Source organism: Microchirus variegatus (genome assembly GCF_963457635.1).
Source record: "Microchirus variegatus genome assembly, chromosome: 2".
Classification (NCBI taxonomy): Eukaryota; Metazoa; Chordata; class Actinopteri; order Pleuronectiformes; family Soleidae; genus Microchirus; species Microchirus variegatus.
In genome coordinates this window covers 8,822,282-8,841,802 of record NC_139803.1, presented here as the reverse complement: position 1 = coordinate 8,841,802, position 19,521 = coordinate 8,822,282, and the positions used below count along the sequence as shown (strand labels likewise).

Genomic DNA, 19,521 nt, shown 5'->3' with positions numbered 1-19,521 from the left:
TCTATTTTATATATATATATATATATATATATACATACATAGAGTAATATTATTCCACTGCAGCACAGCAGCTCACAAATAACTCCAGGATGCCCACAGAGGCAGAGCGGCTGTGACACTTTGTGAAATGTGAGCCTTTGCCAACTTTCTTGCTCTATAGAACCAAGTCATGTAGAGCACAAACTATAGGATAAATACAGGGACGGCATCAAATGACATCCTAGAGCTGTTTTTTGCACCAAAGGCAAGATAAAAACATGCCTCTTTTATATGCAAGTACTGGCAAAAGAATGTGCTATACTTGCCGTACCTAACGGGTCCTGTTTATTGATTGTCATATAGACGCAGCAGAGATAAAGACGCAGATACTTTTCCTCCCAATCGGTGTCGTGTTGTCAAGCATCTGTTTGTAGAAAAACATGGTTGAAGTCGATCAAACGCTGATCTCTCCATTGTTCTGGGATTTGCAATAACACAGATCCTTAGTGCTGGAAATTGAGTTGAAAGGAAGAATCTAGTGAAAGTAAAACCTGATATGAGATCAATATAAACAGTTTTCCCACCACAATCCTTTTTAACAGCGTAATGATTAGTTTAAGCCCAAATGTTGACTATTATTACTGCTTTATAATAAAGGTGTGATACGTGTGCAACATGGGACACATGTTTTCTTTGTGAAAACAAATGGCACCACATTGTTGTATCATGTATTTGTTGGATTTGTATTCACTGGCTATGGGATTTTATCCATAAATGTGGATCCACAGAGGATTTAAAAGTGGTGGTTTTGTCACTGCTGCTGTATATTCACACTTCATGATGAGCTTCAACAGCAAACTTGGAGGACAATGTCTATTTTTATACGTGCACAGTTTATGACGGGAGCAGCTGATCTGCTGCAGGTGAATTTGTGTTACTTGCGTCAATCCAGATGAAAGCATTTCAAACGCCTCAGTCACATGTTAACACATTTGAACGTTCTGCTGGAGGCAGCAGTGGATCAGTGGTGAGGAAAAGTCCTCCAGTTTCCCTTTGGACTTAGCGAGAGTTTGGTTTATAAAGGGACGCCAACTTCATTTACCAGTTGTCTGGAGGCACGATAAAGCAGCAAATGTATTCTTAAGGTATCTTATATTTGTACTTGATTTTGTACCAAAATCTGTCAATGTCGAGCCTTTTTAAGATTTAAGTTTGAGTTCTGTCATTACCGTTACATATATCTGTGACGTCATTCTTACTAGTCAACGCTGCGGTTTCAGTATACTATAGGACTATATAGACTATTTTTGTCACATTCATGATGTTCTGTAGGTCAGTAAGAATAGCTCCTGCTGGAAGAAAATGACTTGTATGTCAGAGGTTGTAAGTTCAAATCCCATGGTCAACTTTTTGAGTGCAATGTTCAAAGTAAACGGTCAAAAGCTCGAAGAAAAGCTGCAGACCTGTGCAAGCAGCTGGCTCAGTGGGTGAAACGGCTGCCATGTGAAGTTCAGAAGTATCTCTGAGGTTGTGAGTTCAAATCTTACAATCGGCTTAAAGTTCTTAGAACTTCTGGCCAAAATAAGAGTTTAAAAATACCAGGAATGTGATGTTCTGCAGGTCAGTAAGAATAGCTCCTGCTGGAAGAGAAAGACTTGTATCTCTGAGGTTGTGAGTTCAAACCTTATGGTCAACTGTTGTTTGAGTGCAATGATCAAAGTAAACAGTCAAAAGCTCTCAGAGAACCAGAAGAAGACAAGTTGCAAATAGCTCAGTGGTTAAGGACAGTGCTCTGAAGTCACTGAGGTTGTAGGTTCAATTTTCATGAGGAACAAGATCTTTTAAAGTTCAACCTCCAAAGTGAAGATTGAAATTAGACAAAAACGTCCCAAACTCTACAGGAATTCAATGGTGTGGTGGCTTTGTTCACAACCATGAATAAGGTTCTTTCGATCACAAGGTTCCAGGTTCAATTCCACAACAATGGGAAAGTGGTTCCTTCTTTAATTTTTGGACAAATTTGTGAACCTGCCGTACCAGAGCAACCTCGCTCGAGTCCACAAGGGGGCAAGGTTGTCCCAGTCAGGCAGTTGGACAGGTCCACAACAGTGAGGTTGTTCTTTCAGTTGACAGTTTCTGCTCCACAACCATGTCATTGCTCTGAGCCTTATTACTCAAAGAGGTTTGGACTGTTTGCATTGAAAAGGACATAAAGATCAAGTTTTTTTTTGTTGTTGTTGAAGTACATCTTGGGAAATGCTGCCATCTGCTGGACGGATGGCAGCTTTCCCCTCCATCTCTGCTGAAAGGATCCAGTTTTAGTTCTTATATTAAACGTATCATTATATATTTTGGCAGTTTATATTGAGATTTTTTGACAACTAAAGAATAAATATAAATGTTGGAGATTCTGTTTCCATGTTACAAAGGCTACATTTACTGAATTAATGATATCAGTGAGTGTAGTGTTGTATCCTGTGTTTCATGATTAAATATTTAAACCGCTTTAGTGTCACTACCTCATGCAACCAATATCATTTAATCTCTCTCGCGCGCTCTCTCTCTCTCTCTCCTCTCTCTCTCTGGCGCGCGTCAGAGTGTGTGTGCGCGCGCAGCTTCCACCGCTGCCTCTTCTCTCTCATTCAGCTCACTTTACTATCACACTGACACGGAGCTCCATCACAGACACTGCTCTTCTCCTCTTCTTCATTATTATAATACTCATCATAATCTTTATTACTATTATCGCCTCCGTCTTCTCTTTTTTTAAAACATTTAATCCCATCCTCTTGGATTATCACTGTGTTTTCCGTCATGCTTGAAGTGGAAGGTAAGAACCGAGGCGCGCGACATCGTTACTGTACGTGTTTATCGCCGTTATCTGTGCTTCATCCATGCTGCGTAAACTTCATCCATTCCCCGCAGCGACAGTCACTGACAGCCCCTGCTGAGGTGTTGTTGTGCTTATTCTGGAGCAGATGATACTTATTCCCTCAATCTGGTGCGAATAATACGTTAATATATATATTCTTTTTTTTGAAAATGTTAATGTCTAACGTTGTGTAACCGTGCGGGAGGAGTGTCTGTCTGTCCGTGTGCGTAACGCTGCTGATGCCGGTGTCTGAATTTCATCAATGAATTGTGCGCGTGATTTGGCACAATAAAACAGGCTTATTTGATGTTGTCTGTGCAATTTTACATCTATTTTAAATCTTTCTTTTTTTTGGAATTTAATTGATCTCTGCAGGGTAATAAATATAAGACATAAGGATGTGAGTAGATTCATGTTATTTTTTGTTGCATCAAAGATGGGAAGGCTCTAAAAATCTGATTAAATGTATGTTTTAATGCAGCTAAAGGGTTTTTAATGTCAGTGACCATGTGGTAAAACAGTTAATGGCAGAATATATGCGTCCTCTTTCATTTAGAGTGCATGGAATCTCAATGTGAGGATTAAGCCTGGTGTTTTTAATTTATTTATTTATTTATTTACTTACCGACCAGTGCTATTTCATAGACCTGCAGTTCAGCCAGGACAGCGGCGAGTTTACTCGAGGTGAGGCAGTGTCTTTGCTGCTGAGGGGGTGAAATAGCCCTCGTCTGCAGTCAAAATGATAAACAGGCTGATTTGGGTGAACAGCTGAGTGATGCTGTCTCGCTTCTGCATGGAAACACACACACACTACCTATCCTTTAATTAAAGACTGTCCTTTTGACATCCTAACTATCCACATTAATGCCTAAGCTCAACATTAACCATAACCACAACTCAAATATTGGACCCCAAACTTGACTCAGCTCATTAGAGACGAGGTTCTGCCTCATTAGGATCAGGTTTTGGTGTCTTTGAGGACTTGAGGACAGCTCCTAAAGAGACAGGTTTGCACACTTCCTGTCACATCTGGCCCAGACGAGGTCTGTGTGTTTGTGTTTGTGCGTTTTTGTTGCCTCTTCAGGACCTTTTTTGTCTGCCGCTCTGTTGATTAATCCGATGTTCTTGTTTAATCGTGAGGTGATGCCGCCGCTGGCTTTCTGTGGCTGTGCTGCAGCTGTGGAAAGCTCAGGTCACAAGTGTGTGTTTTATTATAAATGTGAGGCAGGGTGAAAACGAGGACAGTGTATATATGTGTGTGTGTGTGTGTGTGTGTGTTGTTATATGTTCCCCCCCAGCCATGCACAAGAAGCCAAGGACATGGTGTGATTATAAGCTGCTCATGTGTGTTTGACGAACAACAGGTTCATGTATTTAGGCGACAGTTTTCCTCCCTCCTCCTCCTCTTCTTCTGCCTCACACATGTGAATGGATGCTGCTGCTGCTGCTGCCAGACATGCAGAAATATAACTGTTCTAGAAAATATGATTTCACACTGAAAGGATCATCTTTTTCAATATTTTCTTCCTCTCTCTCTCTCCTTCTAGTGAATGGGACGCCGGCCAGTCAGCTCTCCACTCCTCACTCTCCCAGCCCTTCCCCGCCCAGCCCAGGCAGCCTTAGCCAACGCAGGGTAACACAACACACACACACACAAACACACATAACATTTAAACACACACTGTCTATAACACGTCACCCCTCTATATGTATGTTCTCAGGAAAAGGACAAAGCTGTGACCGAGCACAGACCCACCACATCTTAGAGTTTTTTAGCATACGAAGGAGCCGCGACATCATCCCCAGCATCTGTACATGTACTGTAGTAGCGACCTCGTGTTTGTAGTTCTCTGGAAATCCAAGCATGGCAGGCTCATGTTTAAGATGTCACAACTTTTTATCCCGTGTTGATTTAGGACAATTTCCTTGACGTAGAGCTCCTTCGTTCCTCACAAGGAGAACTCTATGTCTAGAATGATGCTACGGTCATTTTGTGCAATATCTGATCGATGATTGGCTTTGTGCTCCAATCACCTGTTAGAGCCACCAGGCGGCGTTTTTGTTGCATGTTAAAGGTCGGGTTGGGAGATTCTGGAAAAACCGTTGAATTCAAAAGTCCAAGCCCTTTTTCTTCAACCTTATCTCCAAAGCTACGCCTCCAGAGCACTCGGTAACTTTCAGTACTTTTCGGTGACACCAACATTATTGGATACTTGTTCAATTGACAGCGTGATGCCGAAAAACAACAAATACTTAGAGTTAACGTACTTGTCCAGTAGAAACGGGGCCACCATGGCGTCCACCGTTCAAACAACAGTAAAGATTCACTCTGGTCTTGGATCTGCTCTACATCGGCCTTTTTCTTGGCAGTAGCTTTCCCCAAAAACCGTCTTTCGTTGTTGTTGCCACCTTCTAACGTTGCTGCAACTGTCTCGTTGGCTTTAGCAAGCAAACATAAGCTCTAGCGCTGTCTTCTGAGCATTAAATTGGTTACAATCGGGTTGGGAATAGGATTTTAAGCAAGACAAATGATCTCCCACCTCACCGTTAACACAAAACCCAACTATTACTGACTGTTTGATCAGAGCTGACCCCTTTTTTTTTAATTGTGTTCCATGTCCTGTTGTGTGTGTGTGTGTGTGTGTGTGTGTGAAAGGTCGAGCAACATTTTAATGCAGCGAGTCGTTAGTCTTGGTTTAGAAAAGAAAACGAAATCAATTCCCCGTCGCTGACGGTCAAGAATGATGCAAACTCACTGTTTAAACTGTAAACCCTGTAGTTACTGCAGAGGAAATAATAAATAGTGTGCAGAGCGGGGAGCATGCAAGTCCAAACGGGGAAAAAAAGAACAAAAAAACCTTGAATTGCACATTAGAGACGATGAGTTCATGCGCAGGGTGTTTGTGTTGTTCTTGTGAGAGATTGTGTGTGCGTGTGTTCAGGATCAAAGTATGTGTTAATCCACTCCTTGACAGTGACGATGGTGAGCTTTTAATATCAGGCCTCAGTTCTTTAAACGGAGCAGAGCTCCTGAGCTTGTCGCTGATTCAGTTTCCCTCTCTGTGTTACAAACACTCACACACGCTCAGCTCGTCTCACAGGCAGCAGACATTTACAGCATATGAAAGTGTAATGAATTCATACGGGCGCCCATCTGCATCTCACCGACTGAAAATGTACCCCCCCCCCCCCCCCTTTATGTGTCAGCGTTGGTGTGGCTTTGATTTATTTTCTAATTATTGAGCAGTTTCTTGGTGCAGGCACACAACGCTGATTCTAGGCCAGTGGAAGCTAGAGACTGTGCAGGTCAATATCTTTTAACAGGACCCCAAAGTGGCTGTTAATTATTTGTGTGTGTGTGTGTTTGACCATGTAGACTGACTGCAGTCAGCAGAGCAGATGAACAGGGACACGTCAAATGTGGGTTGAGGTGCACTGGAGCTTTCCACAGTCATGGAAGTGGGTCACCGTCATTCTAAAACCCTCATTTTGTACACTCTTAGAAATAAAGTAGAACCATATAAGGTTCTTTGGCTTGTCCTCATAGGAGAACCCTTTTTGGCTCCAGGTAGAACCTTTTTATTAAGGTTGCACCTGGAACCCTTTTGTAGGGTTCCACCAAGAATCATTTTAATCGTTTTAAAGGGTTCTCTGGTAGACTTAACCCTCTTCTCTTGGTTCTCTTGGTAACCATTAGTTACCAAGAACCCAGAAGCAAATGGTTCCAGGTAGAACCTCAGCCCTGGCAGAAGAACCCTTATTTCTAAGAGTGTATGTATGTCTCCAAGTCATAATTTAAGATTAAGGTAACACTTTAGATTAGGGAACACATATTCACCATTAACGGTGCTTACTTACATATATATGTAGCATACTAGCCCTTTATTAGTAAATATTAAGCATGTATTAACACCTTATTCTAGGGCTAGTATGCTACATATATGCATGTTAGTAAGTACCGAGTTAATGTTGAATATGTGTTCCCTAATCCAAAGTGTTTCCAAGATTATATCATAGTAAAGATTAATTAAAGGCACCATTTCTGACCTCGAAGTGTGATCATTTAAATTCTGCTTTTACACCACCACGAGATAATTCTATGCTTTCTGCTCTCACATGCTCCATACTAAGCTCGCAGTGGCTTTGGTGTGAAGGGAAAGAGAAAGAGAGCAAGTCACACAAGCCCATTATCTGTCCTCTCCTCTCCACTCTGCTGCCTCTCACTCTTCAGCTATATTACACTGTAATTCTCTCTCCCTCGCACTTCTTCTTACTTTCCTTGTATCCGCTCTCTGAGCAATCCTCCCTCTGTCCTCTTTTTTCCTTCCCTGGCAGTTTCTAATTCCTGTCTCACTTACTCACCCATCCCCCCTCTCTTCCATTTATCCTCCCCATGTAAAATAGAGTATTAACTTCACAGGATTCCCTCAGTCCACATCACACTTACTCTCCTTCCATGTTTCCTGTGTGTAAACATGCATGAACATTGTTCCACTTTCACCACTGTGCCTCACTCGCTCAGAAATGACCCTTAAACCTGAATTCGAGCATCTGCGTTTTATAAAAGCGGCTTAAAAATGTCTTTTTTTGAAAGTAGAGCTTTCCACAGGGAAGCCTCAGTGACCTACACTGCTGCAAGAAAAAACGTTCACCTCTCTGGACCCTGCATTTAAACACTTACAGGGCACTTTCAGTTCACCTAGATTTTCCCTGAGCAGAAAATACAGATGTTAAACTTGAACGCAGGCACATGAAATGCCAGTGCGCTCATCATCTTGTGTGTGAAATACTTAGAATTTGCCATTTGTGCAATATTTTTCTCTGCCACCGCCTGGAGCCACGCGGAGTGTGACCCATTTTTTTTATGAATTAGCAACAGAAAGAAAGCACGAGGGTCTACAGTACATTCATGAATGCATCCCACCTCCTCCTCTTCCTCCTCCGTCCTTTGTACATGTTCATGATCACTTTCCTCATGGGAGCGGGCGCTTCACCTTTTCTATATATATATATATATATATATATATATATGTGATGAAATCCAAAGAAACATGACAGAAAACCTTGACTTCCTCTGTCAACACCTGCTACTCGAGGATGTGGCGGTTCAGATAAGAAGAAAATAGACTTTTAAAATACAAACACACACAGAGAAGTCAACAATCGTAGAGATAACCACAGAACAATCACTCATATCCTCCGCATGGATTCATTCACGTCCACACTGATTTGCATGCTCCATCTCTCATTTTTTATTGTCCGTATTTTGTGTTTTGGTGATTCATAATTAAATGATGTGTGTGTGTGAAAGAGAGAGAACAAGAGCAGACTGCGGAAGAATGTGTGTCTGGTGAACTTGTTAACTGTTTTCGTCTGGTCTGGTCCGTGCGAGTGTGTTGTTTGTTTGTTGAGTGGATGTCTTCATCGTCTTTGTGGTCGTTGTTAGATGGCTTGTTCACTTTTGTTGCTCGTGACTTGCCAACGAGAGACTTTGGCTGCTGCAGCGCATAAGGAAATGGTGAAAGTGTAATGATTGTTCATATTTACACATTTTAATCCAAATATCAGTTGTGTAAAGATGTGTAAATATGAAATGTGAATATTATATTTGATTATCTGGTGCTGTCAGCTGTCAGATCTCAGTGGCTCATTTGTTTTTCTTTGTATTTTCCATGTCTCATGTCTTCATTTCAATTAAAATCATTGACATTTCATTTTCATTTTTGTGTGCGTGTTCTTTTTTGTTTATTCTCATGCTTCATTTGCATTCATTAACGTGTGTTTTCCATACACAGAAATGCTCATAATGTGCCGTAAATGGTGAGTAATTGTGATTATGTTCACCTTTTTTTACGTTTTATCTTTTGATAAATTCGCTTCTGAGCGCAGCAGAGAGCGGAGATAACGACACAAACTGGTGCTTTAATCTCCCCCTTTATTACTTCTGTTCTTTTCTTTAGCCCAAGCTGAGTTTTTAATTTCCCCTTAATCCTTTAATCAAACGTCTTGCAAGAAATCCTGTGATTGAAAAAAGCCAGAATAACCCAAAACAATGTTATCGCTTCAGATCAGAGTGAAATAGATTTCCTGTCTTGACGAGACACCAAAGTAAGTGCCAGAGAAATTCTATATCCTGTATTCATTCTTCTACGAGACTGAATTTCTATCAAATCTTATTAGACTGTTGCACAGAAGCAAACACCAATAAATACAACTCTGCTTCCACTTGATATTGCACGACAGTGACAGAGATGCTGCTGCTGGGAGGAGGTGAGGAAAAAAGGCTCACTCAGCTTAGGGGATGGAGAGGAAGGAGGCTTTAGGAAGCGTAATCAGATTCAAACCCTGGGAGCACCGAGGACAAATCTAACACTAGTCTTCGCTGGGTTATGTAAATTCTAGCATAGACAGAGCAGCAAAACAAAACTCCACGTTTAAGGTCAACCGCTGACGTCCTGTTTAATTCCTCTTTATGCACTTATCAGTATTCAGCCGCTGAGTGTTGCCCTTGCAGTGAGTTAAGCACCATGGCTCCAGCTTTTTTAGTGGCGTGAGTCACCAACCAGAAAACGGTGTGTTGTGCAAAAAGGGAAAGAGAGAGAGTCTGATGGTCACGTAATAACAAGATAGTTCCTGTCAAATCTAATAATCAACCTTCATTTCCCGCTCTCCGCCTCTGTCTATCTGTCTCTGTCTGGTTCTGACTGTCTGTCACTCCATCTGTCTTCACACGGCAAAGAGACACAATGTTCATCGAAGGTTGAGGCCCTGCCTCCCAGCGCGCAGACAGGAAATGGCCATATATAGGCTGCGCCGCTCAGAAGCTGCCTCTCTTCTTGTCTCTGTGTGAGCAGTTTCCATGGCAACAGTATTTTGTTTCCCTCAGTGGCAGGAAGAGGCAGATAGGAGTTCAGAAAGGGAAGGACGAGCATAAACACGCGGGATTATAGAAATAAAAGAGTGATGTTTTTGCAGATCGAGCACAGGAGCTTCAGTGGGTATTAAAGGGTTAAAATTTCAGGAAACATATTAGCATTTGATGTGAATATTTCAAGCTGAAGTAGCTTTAAAAGATTGGGCCATTTTAACTTTACAGCAGTTTTATGGGAAGGTGACATTTTCTGCCACCAGGGACAAGTTAGTAAGTTTTTTTGTTTTGGTTGTTTTTTAAATCTGACGTTGACATTTTGTTTCACAATGTGTCAAAATCACTGATTCTGCCCATCATTAATCCACCTCAGGGCCTCATAATTATTATTTTCTAATTCTCCTTACATTGTATTTTTTGGACATTATTGTAGTTTTTTCTCCATTTAAAAAAACAAAACAGTGGAGTTGTGTAAACATAATAATCTTTAAAGGGTTAAAATTGAAAAAAATATATTATTAATATTTGATAAGTATATTTCAAGCTGAAGTAGCTTTAAAAGGCTCATTTAAAGTGGGAAAAAATATTAACATATAATGTTTTTACAGCAGATTTTGGGAAGGTGACATTTTCTGCCACCAGGGACAAATTAGTATGTTTTTTTTAAGGATCTCTTAAGGGTTAAGTTAAGGGTTAAGTCTATTTACCGGATGAGCATCAGCACCAAAAAAAACATTACATAAATGTAATTGTGCATGAGTCACTGCTCCACTCATCTGAATGTCTCTTAGATCACAGCAGTAGTTTCACCATCAAAGGTGTTTACGATAGGTGGCCTTTTCCTCTCTCAGCGACTAGAACTACTTTGGAGTTAAAATGATAAAATATAGCTTAAAGAAATAAAATGACATATTGTTCCATCATACAACAGCTGAGATTTGATCGCTTGCCCTTGGGGTTTAACCTTTCAAGGTGCAAAATCCACTGGTTAATAATTCACAACTGTCGAGAATCTGTGCTTTTATTGTAGTAAAAAAAAATGCCTGTGGGATTTATTTCAAGTGCTGGAATCTCACAAAATCCCAAAGGTCCTTTACTGTTTAAGGAAAAAGAAATATTGAGGTAGGAGAGGAAAGTCTGTGCAGGTATTATGTGAAGAGATAGATATTTGAGATAAATGAACAAATACGTTTATCGAATTTGAGAACCGTCGACAGGAAAGAACAGAAAGATGTACAGAAGTAGAGAAAAGGGAGAGGGGTAGATTCTCATTTACAGTCTGGACTCCATCCTCACTCTCCATCCTCGTTGCTTCCATGACAACCAGACAGAGGGTTACGAGGTGGAGGCCGTAATGAGTTTTTGTTTTCAGACGGATGCAGAGGCCACATCTCAGCCGCTCTCTTAAATTCCCCCCCTTAATGATCCCCTACTTAGCTGAGTAAATGAAAGGTATAGCATTTATTAGCATCACAGAGAGTCCGCATTGTTAAGTATGGTTGTTGTTGTTGTGTTCACTCGTGGAGAGGAGGAGGAGGAGGAGGTGCAGTTGCAGAGAGGAAGTGCATTCTGTGAATGGAGAGGAGTTTGTTTGTTTGTCAAAAACATGTTTTTATATTCAGCTCAGGAGCCGAGGCGGGCGTTATCACGTACGTCACCACAGACGGACGTGGAGGGAGTTTTCACATTTAAGGGACAGTTTCATATAGTGTTTTTTTGAGATTGAGGTGCATTATATACTTACAGAAGAGTATTGGGGCCAGATGTAAAAAATAAAAATTTTAAGAAAAAAAATAATAAAATGGTATGAATTTTGACCTTTTTTCTCAGAATTCTGACTTTAATCTCAGAATTTCTGACTTTTTCTTTAATCTCTCAACTGACTTTTTCTTTAATCTCAGAATTCTGACTTTTTCTTTAATCTCACAATTCCACAATTAATCTAGAATCCTGAATTCTAACTTTAATCTCAGAATTAGATTATTTTTTTCTTTAATCTCAGAATTCTGACTTTAATCTCAGAATCCGGACTTTAATCAGAAGACTGACTTTTTCTTTAATCTCACTTTAATCACAGAATTATGATTTTTTTTTTCTTCTTGACTCTCAGAATTCTGACTTTTTCTTAAATCTCACAATTCATACTGTTCTTATTTTATTATTTTACATGTGGCTCTCATACTCTTCTGTTCATACTATAATAGACAACACTCGTGATTAAAATAATGACCCTTGCTCTGCTCTCTGTCTAATCCCTGAACTCCCTCAGGACTCCCAGGGTTCCTCTGCCTCTCTGTCTTCTGCCAAAGTTTCCAACTCAGTTGAAGATGGAGACGGACTCGTTACTGAAGGTGAGGAGACTAACTTTATGTTGTGAGTATCAAACAAAATATGCATGCCTGTCTGACTCCTGCTCATGACGTTTCATCTCTCTCGTCTCTCCTCTGGTGTCACTGCTCTGTGATGACTCTATGATGCTCTGTAACACCACATATGAAAGTGCTCTGTTATTATAAGTTTTTGTTTGTTTGTTTGGTCGTTAAACTGAAAAATGAAAGAAAACGGGAAGAAATGCCAAGGTTATTAATATAAATGTGACATTTACTTATTTAGAGAGAGAAGCCAGGGAACCTTCCAATCAGTGCGTTGATTATTTATTTTTCTGTTTTACATTAGCATTTTGATTTACCACCTGATTCCACATTCACTTTCCCTCCTTGTCAAAGTGTTTAACCTTTACTGAGCACTCCAAATGCCACCTGTATAATCCCAGCCCCGGGTACCCTTCATCATCAACATCATCACCTAAATGATTTATAACCGTTCATAAACATTCCCTCTTATACATATTTACATATGTATATATTTAGGAGCAGTTAGATGTCCCAAATCTGTTAAATCGTTTGATTAACTATGCAGTTTATCTTTGCTGTGAGGCCTCAATGCTTAGCGCTATGCAGGGCCGTTTCTAGCTTTGTGGGGGCCCTGTGCAAGATGATGCTGTTCTGGTGGCCCTGAGTTCCCCAAACTACGATGGAGAGATTCTTCACCCTTTAGATCATCAAGGCGTAAATACTTATCAGTCTCAGCTAAGTGTCCTACTTCCTGCTTCCTTTAGCTGAGGTCCTCATGGACGAGGTTCCAGCTGTGCCGCCCTACATATCGGAGCGATACAAGGTGGGACGCACGCTCGGCGACGGCAACTTCGCCGTGGTCAGAGAGTGCGTGGAGCACTCCACGGGACGGGAGTACGCGCTGAAGATCATCAACAAGGGCAAGTGCAGAGGCAAGGTGAGTGTGAAGTGACCCTAAGTTGTTGTTGGTTTTTTTTTGCACAATCTGAAATTGATATCCATTAACCTCATGTTTTTGACTCCTTTTCCCAGGAACACATGATCCAGAATGAGGTAGCCATTCTCCGCAGGGTCAAACATCCCAACATCGTGCTGCTCATAGAGGAAGTGGACACTTACAGTGAACTGTATCTGGTCATGGAGCTCGTCAAGGTGCGTGTATATATTCAAACGACCTCTTTATTATTCATTTAATGATTTATATGATTAACTATTGGAGGTAATCATCATGCACAATTAAAAATAAAATGACTATTATCACACAATAATGCAGAAACTTTAACGACATTTTGTTTCTATTACCCAGTCTTTTATCATCATATGTTATGAATAACGACTTAATTCTGAAATTAGAATGACCTGACAGAAGTATATGACTATTCTGTTCTCCCGTCATCGACTGAGCGTCTTTGAGATAATGAATCCGACCATGATAGTCATCATTATCTCCAGTCTCAGAGTGATAGATAGACACAGAGGAGTAAATGAATCCCAACCAGGGGATTGAGAAAATGGCTCCGTGGCCCCGGCGGCGCTCGAGTGTGCACATTCTTCACTCTCAGTGAGTCAAGAAATATCTGTGCATAATTCAGGAGGCGGCAGAACGCGATCCATCTGTTCGCGTTGAGTCGTGGAGTACTACGGAATATAGATGAGAGGCAATCTGTGCATGCGTGTGTGTGTACGCAAAAAGTAGGAGGATCAAGAGGAGGCTGTGGATGAATGAGGATGGGAAGAGTCACTGTGCAAGGATGACAGGGACTGAGAGATGATGCAAAATCAGCACGGTTTGATGTCATTTTGAGTGCATCACACACTCAGAATTCAGACTGTAGTGTGAATTCAAGGTTCAATAAATGCACTCTACAAAGTAAACAATTCATTGTGAGCTTTATGATGCAGAACATATCTTATTGCATCTAAAGAAGGCTGCAGGATCTTAAAGCTGCAGGTTAACAGCCAGGATTTGTGGTCTACAATCACACAGAGGGGTCTGCATACTTTTGGCCACAAAGAGAAAGTAGAGAAGTGCAAATATACACTGGAATTTGACAGCTCTCATATTTAACTAACTCGCTGACAGTGTGTCTGAGCCTGTGCCAGGAAAGGAAGAGATTCAGCCTCCTATTTTAAGCCTCTGTTCCACTTTAGTCCACTCAGAGAGGGGAGGAGAGACAGGGACAGGTAAGAGGGTGATATCATTAAGACTAAATGAGAAAGAACAAACAAAGAAGAAGGTAAATTAAAATAAATAATCTCAAAAGCAGGCATATTTAAGACAGACGGAGGAGATGAGAGCACAGAGTTCATGCCTCCAGCTGCTGAGCAGAAGAAAACCCTTGTCACGCCGTTGTGAGCCCAGAACTCTCTCTCTCTCTCTGTCTGTCTACAAGATGAGCAACTGTGAAAACTCACACCAAGGAAACTTCTTCATGTCACATTGTTCCTGTGACTGTGACTTACAGCCAACCAACCCACCCATTTCCATCATCTGTGTCCACAGGGGGGCGATCTGTTCGACGCCATCACCTCTGCCAACAGATACACGGAGCGAGACGCCAGTGGCATGCTCTACAATCTGGCCAACGCCATCAAATACCTGCACAGCCTCAACATCGTGCACCGAGACATCAAACCAGAGAACCTGCTGGTGAGATGACACACAGAGATTCTGCACATATAGATATATATACATATATATATATATATATATATAGTCATATAACCTGCTGGCTTTGTCTGACGTATGCTCCCTTTTTTTCTGAATGAATATCACTCACTCTGAACTCTTCACAGAGCAAAGAGATGACTCATCTCTGCTGCCCTCACACCTCCCGCACACACACACGCACACACACACAGAAGCACACACAGATACACACACACACACACACACACTCTTTTCTCTGTTCCCTTCCCTCCTGATCCCTGCTGTCGACTGCCTCGTTGTCTGATAGATATCCTCCTCATCCTCGTCTTTACCCTGTCTTCAACCCCTCCATTTGTTCCCCCCATGCCGTGGTTTTTATGTTTTTACAGTTTCTGTTGCCATGCCACTGATCTAAGATGCAAATCACAGCCTCTTCACTTTGCTTTCCAGTAATTCTCTGCATTCCCTTCTGCAGCAGCTTCAGTCATTATGACATTCTTCTCAGTTGTTTATCCATCCATTTATTTTTTTACCGCTTTATCATAGCACTTTTGACAAAAATAATAGTATAACTGACGCTTCTGCACACAATGAAGTGTTTACAATTTTAGTTTAAACCTTTATTAGTCGATTTTCAATGGCCCCTGGGCCACAGCATCAAGCCATCGCTGTAGCACGGTGGCTAGTAGTGGTTAGCACTGTTGCCTCATTGTGCAATTTCAGTTGGATAATGACAATAAAGATGATTTCCTTTTCCTTTCCCTATATGACACATTACAGTTTTTCTCAATTGTTTACACACAAATTCTGGTACTTGAGACACAATGACCACAACAGGTAACTCATGCACCAACCCCCTGAACCAGCTCTGCTAAACTACAAGCACAATTCCTGCTTTACACTCAAATTGCAGTTGTAAAACACACTTTTTTCAAAACACTACACACAATTCTCTGCATTTGGCACAATTTTCATGAAGAAAATCTCTTGTTTTCACAAGGAACACACTGTCATTCAAAATTCTAAAGTTAATTTCCCTACTATGCAAACTGACTCATCACATGGGAAAACACCTGTCACACAGGTTTACAATTTGCAATCAGTGCGTTAGCATAAAAGGGTTCTGTTTTGTATGTAGACCACTGTGCAACTTTGTGTTGGTTGGGATGTACACTGTGTACATTGTTTTTGTGGGAAATATATAGGAATACAATATATTTGTTACTGTGTATTTGTGTGTTTTGAGTATAAAAATAATCCATCCATTATCTACTGCTTCATCCTCCAGCGGAGGGTCGCAGGGTGACATAGGGCGATCGGCGGGGTCAGACTCTGGACAGTTTACCAGTTCATCACAGGGCCTATAAAAACAAAATTCTAAAATATTTTACACAGTTATGTATGTACTGTCTGTAATAAGTGTAACACTAAACACTGAAAAAGGCCTAAGTAATTATGATCGATGAAGAAGAAGTGTTTTCCATTCATCATAGTGTTTTACATTGAGCACATCAGTGTTCAACTGGTTCTTAAAAATGTCTATTGATATTATGGTTTGTGTGTGTCATTTGAAAACAAAATACCATTTTGAGAAGAAATAACATTGTTTTGAATGTTAAGTTTCATTTTGCAGGAGAATTGAGGGGTTTTGCCCATTGTGTGTGTTTTTGGATTTTGTGTGTAGAGTTCTGAGAGCATGAGGCAAGGTTTCAGAAAATGTGTGTAAACAATCGAGAAAAACTGTAGTGTGACACTGCGTGCTGGCTAGAATATATACTGTATATATAATGCTCTACGACTTGACCTGTTGATATACTAAAACATGTATAGGTTAAAGTCTGTTAAGCAGTTGTAAGGAGTTCGTCAGCCGACTTCATTCAAAGAGAGTGTTAGATAGAAAATTATTCACAGTGGTGTCTCATAGCCGTGTGTGTGTGTGTGTGTGTGTGTGTTCCACGGTGACACATTTGCCTCGAGAAGCTGGTCTCTGAACAGATTGACAATTTATTCCATGTCTCTCACTTTTTTTTCTCTCTGTCTGTCTTCCTTCACGATAACGATCAAAAAAAGTAGAAAAAAAGAAAGAAAAAACTGTACTTACATTTCAAAGAAATAACACATGCCTTAACAGTTTCTGCATCAATCCAGCCCAGAGATAGTTGTTTTTCCTAAACCACGAGTGCTTATGCAGTGACCGGCATTTGTCATATTTGCTGTATTCCTCTGTGCTCTCAGGTGTACGAGCATGCAGACGGCAGCAAAAGCCTGAAGCTGGGAGACTTTGGTTTGGCGACTGTGGTGGACGGACCTCTGTACACCGTCTGTGGAACCCCGACATATGTAGCACCTGAAATCATCGCAGAAACAGGGTGAGAGACAAATACGTGGATGCTAATAATCATTGCTGAGAAACACCTGTCATTTTGGTCTATATTCATCACATGTATTTGCTGTATGTGCAGATATGGCCTTAAAGTGGACATCTGGGCAGCTGGAGTCATCACATACATCCTGCTGTGTGGTTTCCCACCCTTTCGAGGGTAAGCATGCAGCAAAAGCTGCCTCATTAAGTGAAATTATTGCTGTCAAGTTTACCACTTTTAATCCTGTGTGAATGCACCTTTTCCTTGCAGGAGCAGTGACGATCAGGAGGTGCTTTTCGATCAGATACTGATGGGACAGCTGGAATTTCCTCTCCCGTACTGGGACAACGTGTCAGAAACTGCCAAGGTAAAGGCGTGTGCATTATGAATGAATGGATGGAGGGAATTAATGTTACATGGAGGGGAATAATAAAAGTGTGTGTTTCCTTGCCGGTGCAGGAGCTGATCCGATCGATGCTGGAAGTGGAGGTGGATCAGAGATACTCTGCCCTGCAGGTGCTCGAGCACCCGTGGGTCACTGTGAGTACAGTGTTCATTCCTTGTGCTCCTCATGTTTATTCAGTTGTACCTCAAATATTAAAGATTCTTCCTCCTCCTCTTTCGCTCGATACAGGACAAAGGTCTTTGTGAGAACGATCATCAGTTGTCTGTAGCAGGGAAGATAAAGAAGCACTTCAACACCAGTCCCAAGGGCAACGACACCACTGCAGGAGTGCCCGTTATTTCTGTAAGTCACTAGAAAATGGTTTCTTCAATTTCCTTGAGTCTGTTGTCTTCTCCTGCTGTTTTTGATTGATTGATTGTTTCCCTTCTGTATCCAGTTGGACGACAGCTTTTCTATGCAGAGATCTGGGTCATTGGATTTCTACCAGCACCCGGCCATGTACTGGATAAGGTAGGCCAGGTTTCCATAGAGACACAACTGGGTAGAAATCAAAACAGAGCAGCATCGATGTCTCCTCTCACCCTGTGTGCTGCCCTGTTGACCCTCTGCTGCTTTGACTGCTTCATGTTGTCCCTGCTGTGTGATTCTCACAGTTTTTATTCAGCACCCGCATCGTTATTGTCTGTCTTTTTGACAAGTATTGACATAAGTGTATTTGTTAAGGTTCTTTGTGAATGCTTTCCAAAGAAACAACCCTGTTCTTTTGCTTGTCGTGGTGATTGTCTGCGATTTTATTTTTGTGCTCTTCAGCTCTCATTGTTGTGTGACGTTTAAATCTCTCAGTCTAGCATTCAAAATATTTTACAAATGACAAAAGTAAGTCAATAATTTAAATATAGTAGACTGATTTGGGCCTAAATACATTTTAGACTCTTAAAGTAGATGCTACAAAATAAAAGAACGCATGAGAAGTGACTCTCACTCAGGTTTTCAATCATTCACTGTTATGATGTACCCTTTTATTTTAGGAAATGTTTAGGTAAAAAAACTGAATATCAGAAATGTGTTCAATTGATTTTCTACACTTATTACCACACTGTGTGTCTCTGTAGAGATGTGTATGTGTTCTGGTCAGACACACACACACACACCTTCAGATACCTGCATCCAGCATTTTACTTTCCTTTACTGAGGTGGAAAGAGTACTGAAATATTCTACTCAAGTAAAAGTACCACTATTTTTTACCACTATAGAGTTTTACTGAAGTTAAGTACAAGCAAAAGTACTGGTCTAAAAATGTACTCGAGCACTAACCCAAACCCATGTTAACTGTACATTTTTACTCAGTAATGATGTGATTTAAAACATAGCAAAGTACAGTTCAGCTTTATTTTAGATCATATTAACCACTAACTAACTTATCTGGTATTAAACCCTCCTTTCCTGTCCAAGGAAATAGCACCTTCACATTAATAGCATTTAACTCTTATTTTGAAACCTATCAGTGAGGTTACATGTCACATTTTGCATGTATTTTTAAAGCATTTTTACTTTAAAAAATGTAAATGTTACGCATGTTGAATATAAATACAGGTAATAGTAGAGGATTATGTCTTTAAAGCCTTGTTTTTGTGGCCCTTTGGAAAATATTTTTACCTTTTTGTCTTATCTTCCCCGTCTCCTTCCCTCGCTCAGGCCCCCGCTCTTGATAAGGAGGGGCAGGTTCTCAGACGAAGACGCCACCCGCATGTGAAGCCGCTGCCTTTGAACGCGACGCAGACGCAGCCGACGACACCAATAACAACAACAACAACATCGACGACCAAAACACGACGGGGGCGGAGCCTCCCAGTTGCCTGTCCGTGGCCCCTCCTCCCTCTCTGACCCTTGACACTTGCTCTGTCCTTTCCCTGATCTCTGGTGACATCTCCATCAGCTCACCCAGCACCGTCTTCTCCTCCAACGCGCTCTTCTTGAGATCACATGGAGAGGAGGAGGAGAGGGTTCCACACTACGGCTGGTAGTGAA

The 19,521-nt window shown here is 41.1% G+C and overlaps 1 protein-coding gene across 2 annotated transcripts in view; it reads left to right on the top strand.

Annotated features, from left to right (window-relative positions):
* dclk1a (doublecortin-like kinase 1a) overlaps positions 1-19,246 on the top strand; it is a gene marked incomplete at both ends in the record, with an annotated part of 38,210 nt that extends 18,964 nt beyond the window's left edge. For both annotated transcript variants that reach the window (XM_083910671.1, XM_083910670.1), the window contains 12 exons: positions 4,399-4,484; positions 11,989-12,070; positions 12,838-13,010; positions 13,106-13,225; positions 14,577-14,723; positions 16,959-17,092; positions 17,186-17,263; positions 17,357-17,453; positions 17,546-17,626; positions 17,721-17,834; positions 17,929-18,002; positions 19,189-19,246. In XM_083910671.1, the coding sequence (XP_083766797.1) occupies positions 4,399-4,484; positions 11,989-12,070; positions 12,838-13,010; positions 13,106-13,225; positions 14,577-14,723; positions 16,959-17,092; positions 17,186-17,263; positions 17,357-17,453; positions 17,546-17,626; positions 17,721-17,834; positions 17,929-18,002; positions 19,189-19,246 (1,244 nt within the window). The remainder of the gene's footprint in view (positions 1-4,398; positions 4,485-11,988; positions 12,071-12,837; positions 13,011-13,105; positions 13,226-14,576; positions 14,724-16,958; positions 17,093-17,185; positions 17,264-17,356; positions 17,454-17,545; positions 17,627-17,720; positions 17,835-17,928; positions 18,003-19,188) is intronic.
* Between the last annotated feature and the right edge of the window lie 275 nt (positions 19,247-19,521).